General features: G+C 42.8%; 1 protein-coding gene across 5 annotated transcripts in view; it reads left to right on the top strand.

Moving 5' to 3' along the window:
• Positions 1–12,612, top strand: part of FAM227A (family with sequence similarity 227 member A) — a 43,700-nt gene extending 31,088 nt beyond the window's left edge. For 4 of the 5 annotated variants that reach the window (XM_074941573.1, XM_074941570.1, XM_074941571.1 and 1 more), the window contains 7 exons: positions 1,555–1,662; positions 2,514–2,593; positions 6,559–6,661; positions 7,046–7,170; positions 10,212–10,369; positions 11,565–11,720; positions 12,259–12,612. In XM_074941573.1, the coding sequence (XP_074797674.1) occupies positions 1,555–1,662; positions 2,514–2,593; positions 6,559–6,661; positions 7,046–7,170; positions 10,212–10,369; positions 11,565–11,720; positions 12,259–12,394 (866 nt within the window). In that variant the 3' untranslated portion in view covers positions 12,395–12,612. The remainder of the gene's footprint in view (positions 1–1,554; positions 1,663–2,513; positions 2,594–6,558; positions 6,662–7,045; positions 7,171–10,211; positions 10,370–11,564; positions 11,721–12,258) is intronic. The other variant, XM_074941572.1, reaches the window with a different exon arrangement.
• The last annotated feature ends 2,040 nt before the right edge of the window (positions 12,613–14,652 follow it).

The following is a 14,652-nucleotide window of genomic DNA, read 5'->3' as shown; positions in this document are numbered from 1 at the left end:
ACTGTGTGTCCATGTCCAAAATTTTTAGCCCAGTGATTAGGGTGTTTGCCTGGAATATGGGAGACCGAGGTTTGAATCCCCACTCTGGAGCAGGGACTTGAACTCAGATTTCCCCTCTCCCAGGTAAGCATTGTAACCACCAGGCTGGTTTAAATTGTGTTGCTCTCAGTCTCCTGTGGAAGCAGTTTCACTTTCTATAAATACTTAAATATTCACTGGGCCAAAGAGAGAGTGAATGAGGACAGGGCTGCCTGGAGGGTATGGGGGATGACAATTTGCTCCAGGCCCCCATTTGAGGGCTCTTAAACTGAGTTGGGTTGTAGCCTGGTCTGTGGGGTCACAGTGCCACTCAGGTTTGGTCTGGCAGCCCCTCTATCATGAGGGAAAAGTGGTCAGGCAGAATGGTACTGTGATCCTGTGCGCCATGTCACCATGCCCAGAGTTGGGAGCTGTGCCCAGCCCATTGGGACAGGAGCCGTCACTGTGGGGTGAGCTCGCTCTTCAGACCTCCCCGCTCTCCCGCCGGGGCTTCCCCTTAGTGGTAATTGTTTTGGAAGAGTGTGGTTTTGGATTTTGCCCTGGATCCCCCAAAATCTCTGTGTGGCCCTGGTGACAAAAACTCTATAACCTGGTAATTAAAGCCCTTCTTGGGAGGTATGAGATGTGGATTCATATCTTTTCTCTGCCTGATTCAGAGGAGGGATTTGAATCCATATCTCCTAGTTGCTGGCCTGGAAAAAGTTTTTCTCTGTCAAAACTGAGTCAAATTCATGAATAGTTTCAGGTTGACCAAAACTTCATTTTTTGGTAAATAAACTGTTAATCTAAAAGATTTCACCCAGCTCTAAATATGGGACCCTGGCACACAATATCCTGATCTCTGGGAGAAATTCCTGGTCATCCTTCGTCCATCATCTTGCTCACCTTGGTGGCCTGCAGCAAACATAAAATCAATTCCTGGGAGTCAGGCGTTCTGGGTGGGATGTTTTCTTCCTGGAGTTCATCCCTCTTTGATAGACAGGAGATAAAAGCCAGCGGACATTTTCTGCCTCTGAAGCAATGAATACTCCCTGCAAACTGGGTTTTCACTTTGCTCTTACCACCCCCTCCTTCCTCAGTTTATCCCACTTCTATATGTCTCTTCATTCTGCTCTCTGTCTCATTCTCACCTTCGTTATCACTCTCTCTTTCTGTTACTTTGATTGTCTCTTATATTCTCCTCTCAAGTGAAATAATAATTTTAATATTAGTCTTAATCATAGTATGAACATAGGATTGGGAGCAAGCAACTCCTGAATTCTATGCCCAGTCCCGGGGCAGATTTCCTCTGATGTCTTCGTCAATTACCAGTTTTCTGCCTTGGCATCTCCATCCATATAACGTGGATGATAGAACATCTTCTGGGGCATTGTGAGGTTTAGTTAATGTTAGTTGCAACTCTGAAGATGAAAAGTGCCAAACTGTATTCTCTCTTTCTGTTACTACTTCTTTTGCTATTTCTCTCTTCTTCATTTCCAGTCTCTCTCACTATTTCTCATTTACCCTCCCCCTTAGGGACACTGCCTGTCCCAGGGAGCTACAGTAGCTGGGACTACTCCCACCTGGAACCAGAGAGATTTAGGAGGGAAGACTTGCTGTCAACAAAGGGAAAGCAGAGGACAGGTAAGAGCACTGACGATAGCTTCACCCCATGTTTCTGCTGAGCTAAATAGGGGCTTGGTGTCCAAACCAGGCATCCACTGTTCCATACAAGATGCCTTGTCTTTGCAGGACCAACAAACAGCTGTGCTGTGGAGCTAGAAAAATGGCATAGCATGAGTCAGATGCCTGGCTTCATGCTGATATATTGTATCTGAATGATCCTTTTGTCAGAGAGAACTGATAAATACTCATTTGCAAACAGAGCATCCTGGCTAAAGAATTTTTGAATGATTGGCGATGACCTGTCCTAAGCAGGGATAAGTGCTCTTTGCCAGCATGCAGATTTGCATTCAATTCTCTGTTTGTCTCTTATTCTCTATTTCATCAGGCAACGGGAGAGCTGCAGGGACCAGGCTTGGTTCTATAGGAGTAATACTCTGCACTGCTGTGGGGGAGACCTGGCTTTGTTCCCTGTCCTAGGTTCTCATTCCTCTCTGGGTCAGCGAAGGATGCAAGTGCTGGAGGGAAGCAGGGAGCACATTATGTTACTCATCAGTACCCACTCTGGCCAGCTTAGAAGTGGTTTTGACAGATCCCAAAGGGGATCCCATCCAAGGTCATGACATGTGTGATTGCAACAAGGGTGGTGCATTTAATAGGGATGGAGGAAAATATTCATCATTCGATAAGGAACACAAAGGACCTTAACAAATACAGACTGTAAATACAGGGACAGAACCAAGGTCTCATTCAGTGACTGCATTGAGTCGCAAGTAAACAGAGTTTTGTAGAGAGTGTTCTCTCGAGCGGGACTTGGTCCTAGGTGACAGATTTTAAAATGATGAGCAATATGTATCACTGTTTTTTCCCAGAATCCTCTGTCCCCTTTGCTTCCTCAAAGGCTTCTGGCAACCCAGAAAAGACTCCTCAGCCATCCATTCAACCATACAAGGTAAAGAGCATCTTGTTCATGAAGACATGCAACAAGGCAAGGGAGGATGTCATAGAAACAGAGACATTTGAGACTGAAATGATCCATTTCACATCTCTTCATCTTTCCCCTTTCTCCTGCTAGTGCAGATTTGTTCCCTGTTCTTTTGTCCAATTGGCTGTTAAATGAATTGGGAGAAGGGACTTTCCCCTCACCATTTGGAAAGGTTTCCTAACAGCCATCTATTTTTTTATCTTTGCTCATCTTCGTCCCATTACTCTGAGTTATGTTTTCTGTAAACACTTTGTACAATTCCTCTGCTATCTTTGGATTTACACTCAGAGGGAATCCTTTACTAGCTAGCCTTAGCCCTTGATAATCATTACCCATAGTCTTATTCCCTGAGCCAAGGAAGAATCTTCCCAAGAAACAAAGAAGTCAGAGAGGCAGGGGGGACAGACAGGCATGTTTGGTTTAGACGCCTGTTTCAAGTGCTTGAATATTACCAAGATTCACAAAATCTGAATACAGTAGAATTCCTATTTTACGAAATACTTGGGGATTGAGGAGTTCATAAAATTGAATATCTCAAAATTACATTAGGTATGGTGAATAAGTTGCAGTATGGTGTACCACATTCCTTTCCTCTTCTTCAAACTACTGCAAAGCAATTTCCAGTGCACTGAAGGAATTGGAACACGAAGGGATGTTAACTTATTCTTTACTGACATCACTTTTGTTTAAATGATTTCTTTTCCTGTCAGAAAAAATGGTTCATATAACTGATTGTTCATAAGACTAGTGTTCATAAAATTGAGGTTCTACTGTGTTACAGGTGAAAGTGTACCATGATTAGAAACTCATATTGAAACAGCAAGGGAGCTCTTCAATGAAAAGATGTAGTGCAAGTGAAATGTGAGCACTCCATCTATAACTGTGAATTTGAGTGTCTGGTTAAATGATAAGATAGATATTGTTTTTGCATTGCAGCAAATAACTTTTCTTGGTGCTTAAAAGTGTTTTTAAAATGTTTTAAATAGCCACAATGGTATGCACTGACCCAAGTGATATGGTTGTACTCGACTCAAAAGTAGAAAGAGACCGAAGTCAGTGTGTCTGCAGATTTAATTTTGTTACACAAAAAGGGAGATGAAGCAGCGTGAATTATTTTTATGGATAAACGTACAATCACTTCTCACTATTTATTTGTTAATTCACTAATAATCTAGCACATTGCTTGTGTTCCAAGTTTAACCAGCTAGCAACAGTAACTTATTATTTATGGATTTTATGGTGTGTCAACATGCTCTGTCTTCCTCTGTTTTGTACAAGGCCTTATCTTCTAAGTTAGAACATATGAGAATTCTACATGCAAAGAAAGTGCAAGATCAAGTTCATAAAACACAAGGATCAAGATTTTCAAAATTAAGAGCCTATAGCTAGTCTCCTAAATCCATATTTAAGTACCTAAATAAATCGTCAGATTTCAAAAGCGCTGCACACCTAGCATGTCCTTTGGTATTAATGGGAACTGTTAAGTGCTCCGATTTTGAAACTCTCGCTCCTTATTTTTGAGTCTAAGGTAAGGCTCCTGTTTTTGAAAATCTTGGGCCAAGTGACCAGATGATGGACTGATGTAAAAGCAGTAATGTCTGTACTTAGATAAAAGGTGACCAGTATCTTAGAAATGCTATAGATAAAACAGTTATCTTAGATTAGATATCAGAGTAGGTATCTTTTTGTTGCTTATAAATACATTTCTTTCTTTGATAGATTAAGGAATATAGGACATAGGACTGGAAGAGACATCCTGGGTCATCGAGTCCAGTCTTCTGTTATTGTGGCACTCCTGTCATATAATCCCATTCATAAACTTGCCAAGCTCCATTTTAAAATTAGTTAGGTTTTTTGCACCCACGCTTGTTATCGGGAGGCTGTTCCATATCCTCAGTCCTCTGAGAGTTAGAAACCTTCTAATTTCCAGCCTAAGGTTAACACTGATTTCCTGCGCATATTAACATGGATGAGCTTTGCAGAATAGCAGTGTTTTAGGAGGGAGGAAAAGGTGGTCATTTGGTGCACAAGAAGCAGGGAAGGTGTTCTGTGTATAAGGTCTTGTCTACACTTGAAATGCTACAGTGGCACAGCAGCAGCTGTGCCGCTGTAGTGCTGCAGCATTGACACTGCTTACACTGGTGGGAGGGGTTCTCCTGTCACTGTAGTTAATCCATCTGCCCAAGAAGCGGTAGCTAGGTTGACAGAATAATTCTTAATTTGACCTAGCACTGTCTACACTGGGGGTTACATCAGTTTAACTATATCTCTCAGGGATGCGGATATTTCATAGAAGATGAAGATAAGAGTGGAGAAAAAAGTACAAAAGAGGTATTGAGAAGCATGGCATGGAAAGAGCACAGGCAGTGGGAGGCCGGTATTAAGTGAGATGTGGGCAGGGGCTGAATTTTGCAGAACTCTTGAATGAAAGGTTGAGAAAACTGAACTTGATATAGAAGTCAGTGATTGTGAAGAGCTTCAAAGTGGGGAGTGACATGATTGGAGCAGCATATTTTGCTCATGTACAGTGGGAGTAAATTAGGTTCCAGCTGACCTTTACTGTATTGTAAAGGATGTGTGTTGGGGAGAGAGGGAGGAGGGAATGGATGATCAGTATTGAGGTCTGCCTGTTCCTTAGTAAATGGTGTTAGAAAAATAAGCACAATTAGGAGAAAAACAGATTTTTGTCTTTGAAATCCACCATATGGGATATACTAACCAAACATTTCCTTAGGGAAGAATACACTTCCCTTCCTCCCCCACCCCCAACAAAGGCTTTTATTCCCTTCTATAAAACATGTACATGGGGGCTGGGTCATCTCTATAATTTTTTATTGAGAGTGTCTGCTTTCAAATGTTTGCAGACAGTTATATCAAACCCCCTCCATCTCCCTAGATCAAGCTGAATATAGCCGATTGTATTTTGTTCTTTTAATATAAGTAAAGCCGTCCTTCCAGTCCCCAGATCACCTTTATTGTTCTTTGGATCAATGTGTGAACTGGAAGAAGCTTTGTGTACATCATGATATCCATTTTATCCAAGTGGGTTGCATATTCACAGATCTAGTCTGACCTCTTGTGTAACACAGGCCACAGAACTTCCCCCAAATAATTCCGAGAGCAGATCTTTTAAGAAAAATGTCCAACCTTGATTTAAAAATGGCCAGTGATGGAGAATCCGCCACGGCTCTTGGTAAATTGTTCCAGTGGTTAATTACTCTCACTGTTAAAAATTTATGCCTTATTGTCAGTCTGAATTTGTCTAGCCCAAGCAGGACCTATTGGTCGCAGCCCAGCCTAGGTCTTGCCTCTGGAGAAAAAGTATTTCCCTCACCCATACTGCTCTGTTGCTGGAGGGTGGCAAAGGGATATCATGATTCATGGAGGAGCTATGAGGTGAAGGGATTTCTAGAGTTTCACTAAGTTACAAAACCCAGTCACCTCTAGATGTATGCTGTAGATCTCCAGGCCAGCAGGATGGAAGCTGGGAAAGAATGCTAGTTTGTTGCTCTTGAGCAAACTTGAACTGACAGCCTTTGAAGGAAGCCATTTCCAGACATTCTGCAGCCAGAGCCAGATGGCTTCAGAAGGCTGGAGCATTTTAGGAAGTGTTCCCATCAGTCACTTTTCATTACACAGAGAATTCAGCAGCTGTCTTAGCTATCTACCAACCCACATAGTTACATTCTACCAACCTAAAATTTCTCCTGTAGTTTCAATTTAAGAGGTTATTTTTTATTTCCTTTCGTATGACTCTACTATGTAGCGTTGCTGATAGAGACAGTATTTCTCCTCAAAGGCAGTTATGTATCAGTGGGGGGGGCAAACAACATTTTTCAGGGGGATAGAGACTATTAAAGCACTAATCCTATCAACATGATGTATGAGTCCATTAAACTTTTTTCCTTCCTTTCCTTCTTTCTTGGTCCCAGAAACGCATGTCTTTGGGCCAAACTGTCAACAAGCACCAACCTGATCAAACAAGCCTGGACCTCGGCTCCAAGGAAGTTGTACATGCATCTATGTCCTTGAAAGGTAAAGGATTGGGAAGAAAGATGAAACCTTCTTTGATTTATTCAGACTTTCTAAGGACTAGCTGTTTCATGCTCCCCTTGCAATGTAACAGGTGTGTGTTCCCTATATGACAAGTAGGAGTGGGTTTGTTCACCCCACTGATTTCTACTGATCAGAATATATCAGAGCTGCTTGTATGTGTGTGAGCTTTCTTTCTGTAGTTGAATTAGTGCCATTGCTTCTTTTGGGATGGATTTATGGTGTGCATGTGTGTATCACTGCCTCCTACTACTTCTACTGAATCAGTCACATCTTTATTCCTCTACTATATTGATTTAAGAGAAGTATGATAACAACTGAATGGTGAGGAGATATCTTACAGCTGATGTTTCTTTCTTTCCCCAGGCATCAACCCTCATACCATGCCACATGATCTGCAGCCTGAAAAGGATGACCTGAAAAGTGCTTGGAAGCAGCCCCAACACACATTTGAAACAAGGCGGCTAAAGATCGCCCCACTCCATAGAGAGGTAATGCTGTGCGTCGAGACGGGATGGGAGAAGTTGTGACAGACTGAGTAAGCGTTTCCTCTCCTCTGGTATGGCACACATCTACTGGTGCCTGTCCCATGCTGTTAATACCAAAATATCCTCGGAACTCCAGAAAGGAATCCTCACCAGCTGCCCCACGTACTTGATTTTAGTACAGCTTTTGACACAGTTCCATTTGACAGTCTCATAAGCAAACTAGGGAAATACGATCCTGATGAAATTACTGCAAGGTGGGTGCGCAACTGGTTGAAAGATTTTACTCAAAGAGTAGTTATCAATGGTTCACTGTCAAAGTGGGAGGATTCAGAGTAGCAGCCGTGTTAGTCTGTATTCGCAAAAAGAAAAGGAGTACTAGTGGCACCTTAGAGACTAACCAATTTATTTGAGCATAAGCTTTTGTGAGCTACAGCTCACTTCATCGGATGCATTCAGTGGAAAATGGGAGGATGCATCTAGTGGGGTCACACAGGTCAGTCCTGGATCTGGTACTATTTAATATTTTCATGAATGACTTGGATAATGAAGTGAAGAGTATGCTTATAAAATTTGCAGATGACACCAAGATGGGTGAAGTTGCAAGCATTTTGGAGGACAGGATTACAATTCAAAATGTCCTTGACAAATTGGAGAACTGGTCTGAAATCAACAAGGTGAAATTCAATAAAAACAAGTACTACACTTAGGAAGGAAAAATCAAAATCCCATCCATAAAATGGGGATTAATCGGCTAGGCGGCAGTATTGCTGAAAAGGATTTGGGGATCATAGTGGATCACAAATTGAATATGAGTCAGCAATCTGATGCAGTTGCAAAAAAGGCTAATATTCCCAGGTGTATTAACAGGAGTGTTGTATATAAGACACGAGAGTTAATAGTCTCACGCTACTCAGCATTAGTGAGGCCTCAACAGGAGTACTGTGTCCATTTCTGGGCACCATGCTTTAGGAAAGATGTGGAGAGTTGGACAGAGTTCAGAGGAGAGCAACAAAAATCATAACAGGTTTAGAAAACCTGACCTGGGGGAAAGGTTAAAAAAAATTACTTGGCATGTTTAGTCTTGAGAAAAGGAGACTGAGGAGGGACCCGATAACGGTCTTCCAATATGTCAAGGGCTGTTACAAAAAGGCCGGTGACCATTTGTTCCCCATGTCCACTGAAGGAAGAACATGAAGTAATAGGCTTAATCTGCAGCAAGGGAGATTTAGTTTTGATATTAGGAAAAGCTTTCTAACTAGAAGGATAGTTAAGCTCTGGAACAGGTTTCAAAGGGAGGTTACAATCTCCATCACTGGAGATTTTTAAGAACAGGCTGGACAAACACCTTTAGCACTAGTCTAGGTTTACTTGGTCCTGCCTCAGTGTAGAGGGCTGGGCTTGATGACTTCTTGAGGTCACGTGCAGCCCTATATTTCTATGATTCTATGGTTGTCGTGGTGGATTTGCCCTAGCTAATACAGACAAATACTTGCTTTCCCAGTGCACATCCACATACCCTCCCTCTACAGCCTGTGTAAGTCCCTCATTAAAGTCCTCAGTCTTCTGCCACAGAAGACTGTATGGGAAACCCTTATTCCCTCCTTCAACTCCCTCCCCTGGGAGCATGTACTATTACAGAGTTTAAATAAATTCCCAACACATTTGAATTATTTGAGAGCACAACTTCTCTACTATAGCACTCTGGGTTTATTTTCATTTTCTTGTTCAGGTCAAGATAATACTGAAGTCAGTGGTTGTGGATTTTTCTCCCACAACCAGCTTCCCTTACCACTTTCCCTTTGATGCTTTTAATCTTTCTCACACCCAATCTAACTACAGATGGTTGGATTCACAGTTCTTCCATTCCTAACACAGCAACCCTTCACAGCCAGTTTGCCATTGCTGCAGTAGCACTGTGATGGCTGGGAATCAGAATGTACTTATATAGTGAAGTGTTCAATTAGAACCACCTCCCAGTAGTGCCCATAATATTTAATACAAGTACATAGCCCATATTCATAACTTCACATACAAAAATGATACACACATACAGACAGTATAATCATAACCAGCAAATTACAACCTTTTCATAGACACCTTACTTGACCTTTTTTGTACAAGATTTGGTGCAACTATACGAGCTTGGTTGCAACAATGATCTATACGGTCACAGTTCATGTCAATAATGTCATAGGGGGTGGGAAAAATGAGGGAGGGGGTGAGGGGAAGAGACAGTGGAGAAGGAAGGGGGTGGTATAGGGCAGGGGGAGGTGAATGTGGGAGTGAGGGGAGGGGGATGGAGAAGAAAAGGGAATGGGGAACTGTGGGGGGAAGTGGGAGCCTGCCATGCAGTTTCCCCTCAGCAGCAGCTGGGGCTCCCCCATTAAGCAGGCCCATCGACTCCTCACCCTGAGAAGCCCTACCCTTCTACACCTGGACCCCCCTGATGAGCCCCCCACATCCAGACCCCCAACCCACTGATCCCCAACCAGCTGCACCTGGATCCCCACCCCATCAAGCCCCACTCCCAGACCCGCCCCCCCCCGAACCCCAACCACCTTCACATGGATCCCTTCCAGAGTCCCATTGCCCTGCACCCGGAACCCCCAATGAGCCCCTGTGCATCCAGATCTCCCACTGAGCTGCCCACACCCAGATTGCCCCACACAGAAACCTCTCACCCCACACCTGGATCCTCCCACAATAAGCCCCTCCACACTTGGATCCTGCTGGGCTAAACCTGCCCAACCACGCCTGGTGCACCTGGTACAGAGGGGCAGGGCCCCAGGGTGTTTCTGGGGCAGGCCCAGCCCTTGCACTGTGTCACGGTCAGATGCAGCCTCACTGCCGAGTCCCTATACTGGAGGAGGTGGCGGCTTCAGGGTGATCTCCTACCTCAGTGTAGTCAGGTGCCTATATGGATAGGTTTCACTGCATTTCCAATGGCTATATATTTGGGGATTATTTTATCTTTCACTCAGAATATAAATCATTAGGGATATTACATGCCTTATTCTTTGGACTTTGTTTCTTCCCCTCTCCAGTCACACCCAGCTTGTCAGGGCCCTGATTTCACTTGGCATCTCTTTAACATCAATGGACACAGCCCACTAATTCAGCACTTCCTCCGGAGCTATAATGTTGAACCACAGTCTGGACAAGACATCTTGATTCACAGGAGGGAGATCTGCAAGCCTATACCATATCCTTATGATCAACTCAGAGAAATCAGAGATGGAAAAATCTTGTTAGGTTACGTTCTATCCATTCCCCACGAGTGCAGAATTATTCCTTACAGCATATTATTGAATTTTTTCTGGGTTCAATAGTAAATATCTCAAGCTTTAGGGCTTTTCCTCCTTCCATTGAGAAACTATTCCACAAGCTAACAAACCTCATACTTTGTGTTTCCTGAAAGCCAGCCTGAATTAATCACCACTCATTTTCATCCAACTACTTCTAGTTCTATCTTCTGGCCACCTAACACAATTGTCTCCCTCTTTATGTTTGTACCCTTCATATTATTGTAAATGAGTGACATCCCTTTCTTATACCCTTAGACATTGCTTAGCCAAGTTATACATATTTAGTTATTTTAATCTCTCTTCATAAACCAGTCCTAGCCCCTTTATCACGTTTCTAATGCCCTCTTATACGCTTCAGCGAGGAAAACAGAGAAAGGTCAGAGTTTGCTTACTCTCCTTCCCCGGTCGGTGGATTGCTGGCTTAGTCTGTGTGGCTGCAGAACTTTGTTCAGTTGCAGGACCAAACCTGAAGTTGATTATGGCTTCAGACTGCCAGAGACCAGATTGAAAAAGAGGTGATATAAGAACACATTTATAGATAGGCCAGATAGTGTGGAGCCAATGTATAACCATACTGGTGGTAACCTTCAAGGGGACTGCTTTGCATTGAACAGAGTCAGGCTGACAGGCTCTCAGTAACAGAACAGAAAGGTTAAGAAAACAAGTATGGGAGGGAGCACCTGAATAAAAATGGGAGATAAAATGCTGTCTAATTGAAAAAGGCATGGAATAAATTAGATTGGGGTTAAAATGCAAGTTTTTCTTGCTTGGGGAGTTTGTGTGCTTATAAAACTTAAGGGAGCAATGCCAGGAAGGAGGCTCAGCCTTTACCACCCTTGCTCCTTTGATCCTAACAATGAAGATCCCTGCTATTCTAATCCTAACCTCTCTGACATAAAGCTCTGCCAGTACGCCCCAATCCTGACCTTAAACGTCCTGTGCTATTCCAGTCCTGAGCCCCCATCCCCTACCTGCTACAGCTCTACCAATTCTTCTCAGTCCTAACTTATGCATCCCCTATTGTTCCTCTCATATGTCATTTAGCAAAGAAAAAACAAAGCAGACAATATTTTTTTCTTTTACATTTCAAACTACGGAGTCCACTCCAACCTATGCAGATGTGATCCAACAAGGTTTTAATAATATTCGCCATCTGGATGATGCCTTCAAAACAGTGCACCAGAGACACTGCAGAGAAATGAAGGATTTTGACCAGCACCAGTGGAAGGAGAAGCAAGAATTCCTCAGGTACAAAAATGAGTGTAGTTTCATTCTAGCATATTCTGTGATGATCTGAACCCAACTGATGATTTCCTTGTCTGCTACAGGCGAAACCTGTTAGCTAACATTGATTCTAGAGGAGTTTTGGGGCATGAGGAAATATGGGGATGGCTTTGTGCAGCTAGTTATTCCAGGGGCGTACAGAGATGCAGTGTGGTGTTTTTCTGACGTTGCTTTAGGTGGAATCTGTGAGCTAATGTTCATCCAAAGGAGTTTGAGAATATAGTTTGTTTTGGAAGGGTGATCACGAATTTTGGTGAGGTTAACAGGGTGATTAAGAGAGTGAGTTTGGAGGGGTTGTGGAATGCAGAGCTTTCAATGTTTATGGATTTGGGGATACAAGGGTTAGCTAATGTCAGTTCCAAAGTGGTGAAGAAATCCTCTCCTAAACTTTGTTTGATTGCTCTAGGTGATTTAAGGTTAGAAAAGATTTTTCTTACTACTTGAAAATACCTTTGAACAGTTTATATTGCTTTTCTCGCTCTCTCGCTTCCCCACTCCACAGAAAAGAGAAACAATTGCTGTCAGAGAAAGGAGAGAAGCTGAACCAATTACTGACTCCTCACCTGGATGTACTCTACAGTTCTGACAAGAGTTCAAGACTGTCAAAGAAGTGTCTTCATCCAGAAACAGCACCCTGAGCAAACCAGAATTCATGACTCCCTCAACATAAATGTCCATTCAGATCTTCATATGCATCTTAACAGTATATTTTGGGCAGCCCACCCCAAAGCTTTCTCCACCAATTAGGAACAGACAAACCTGAAAAAATATGAAGATTCAGTTCACAGAAGTGCTCTGAGCTTAAAAGTTTGACCTCACTGATCTGTAAAACTGGGCTGGAAAAATCTCACAAGATTGCAAGAATGGAAGTAATATATGAGGATAAAAAGTCACTTGAATATGTTTAATAGTTTTCATAGTTTGGTTCTTTGGCAAAAATTTGAGTTGTTTTTATCTGAATTGACTTGGTCCCAAGCTGAAAGGCAGTGTAGTTCAGCCTCAGTGCATCCCCTTGCCAACAATATGTAGTAGTGGAGCTGTGCTGGCCAGCTGCAGACCCTCCCAGACAGGAGGAAAGTTGCGGGAGGCTCACTGTGCTGGTGAAACCTGCAATGAATCCAGCCCTGTATCGCAGTTTTCCATGGTATAAAATAGGAATATTTTATATGCCACACATGGGTGGTGTGAAGCTTAGTTAAGGATTGTATAGCACTTTGAAGATGTGAAGTTTAAGTTCTATGTATCAGCATTATCATCTTAGCAGCACTTTGGGCTGAGTGGTAGCCTTTCCAGCTTGGTCCACTCATCTGCTTCCTGGAAGAGCCTGTCTATAAACAGGAAAAACAGGCCAAGTTTTTTTAAAATAGGAGGCTAAAGCTAGGCCTTGTCTACACAGGAAAATACCAGTTTTACTGGTATAATTTAGCTATTCCAGAATAATTCCCCCACATGGACACACTATTCCAGAATAAAAGTGAGCTATGTGAGTAAAGTAGTAATTTCAGAATAACGTCATTTTTATTTTGGAAGTGTCCATATGGGGAATAGCTTATTCAACAAGAGCTCTGTGTAGCAAAAGCCTTAAGCTCCTAAACCCACATTCAGGTACCTAAATACGTGGCTTGATTTTCAAAAGTGCTGAGCACCCAGACACTCCCACTGAGGAAGATGATCACAGTTTGCCTTTCCATGTTTCATTTTCTCACATGGCAAATATTAGAAATGCCTACATACACTCCTACACCCTGGGGGACTGAGAGTGGTATTTTGAAAGTCATTGGGATATGTGCTCTTTCCACTCAGATGGTTTCAAAAATCTCACCACAACTAAAGCCAACAGCTTTGATATACAGACATTCCTTTCCTGTTGTCAAGGATGATTCCCTACTCTGGCTCTTCAAGTGCAGAAGGTGGGGGCCCATAAGGATTCTAAAAATTAATACTGGCCACTCTTAAACTCCCAAGATTACAGCTTCTCTCTGACCTTGGAAGGGTAGATGCTGCTACCACCCAAATGCAAAAAAAACCCTTTGAATCCAGGAAGGCACACTTGGGAATTCTTCCCTGTGGGGTACCCTCAAGCCCTCCGTGGAAGAGCTGAGAAAGAAAACAAAGGAGATCAGCTATTGCCACCAACTAATTAAACAACATATGCACAAACCTCTTAGGACACAAAAACCCAAACCTGTCCTTAAAAAGGGTAAACTTTATTTAAAACAAAAAGAAAGAAAACATCTGGAACTTACGCTATTGCTAGATTTAAAAAGAGGAAATATAATAATCAAGCATCAAGAATGGTTTTCTTGAGGTCCAGCTTAATGGTTACAGCAAAACAAAAGCATTTGGGGGTTAGCACAGAGGAGTCCACAAGCCACAAAGAAATAAACCTTATCGCATCTTCCTAGACATTTCCTGATCTACTTACATATATGGGGTTTTCAGTAAGTAGTTTCTAGGTATGATTGATGATTTTTCATACTTGGCTCAAAGCTTTTTACAGCATAGTCCCAGCTCTGGCCCTGCTTTGTCCCCTCTCTCTGGGGAACGACAGACAGACAGACAAAGGGAAAGTTTTTTTCCTCCAATTTTAAAAAGTTCTAGGCCTCCCATTGGCTCCTTTGGTCTGGTGCCTGCTCCCTTCCTTTTACCTATTGGCTTTTTTTAACCCTTTACAGGTAAAGCAAGCAGAGAACAGCTACTAACAGGGATTGTGTAGCTAACTGGCTGGCTGGGTGTTCATAAAAGGGAGCTATCATAGAATCATAGAATATCAGGGTTGGAAGTGACCTCAGGAGGTCATCTAGTCCAACCCCCTGCTCAAGGCAGGACCAATCCCCAGTCAAATCATCCCAGCCAGGGCTTTGTCAAGCCTGACCTTAAAAACTTCCAAGGAAGG

Source organism: Natator depressus, chromosome 1 (assembly GCF_965152275.1).
Source record: "Natator depressus isolate rNatDep1 chromosome 1, rNatDep2.hap1, whole genome shotgun sequence".
Lineage (NCBI taxonomy): Eukaryota > Metazoa > Chordata > Testudines > Cheloniidae > Natator > Natator depressus.
This window is presented reverse-complemented; position numbering and strand designations above follow the sequence as displayed.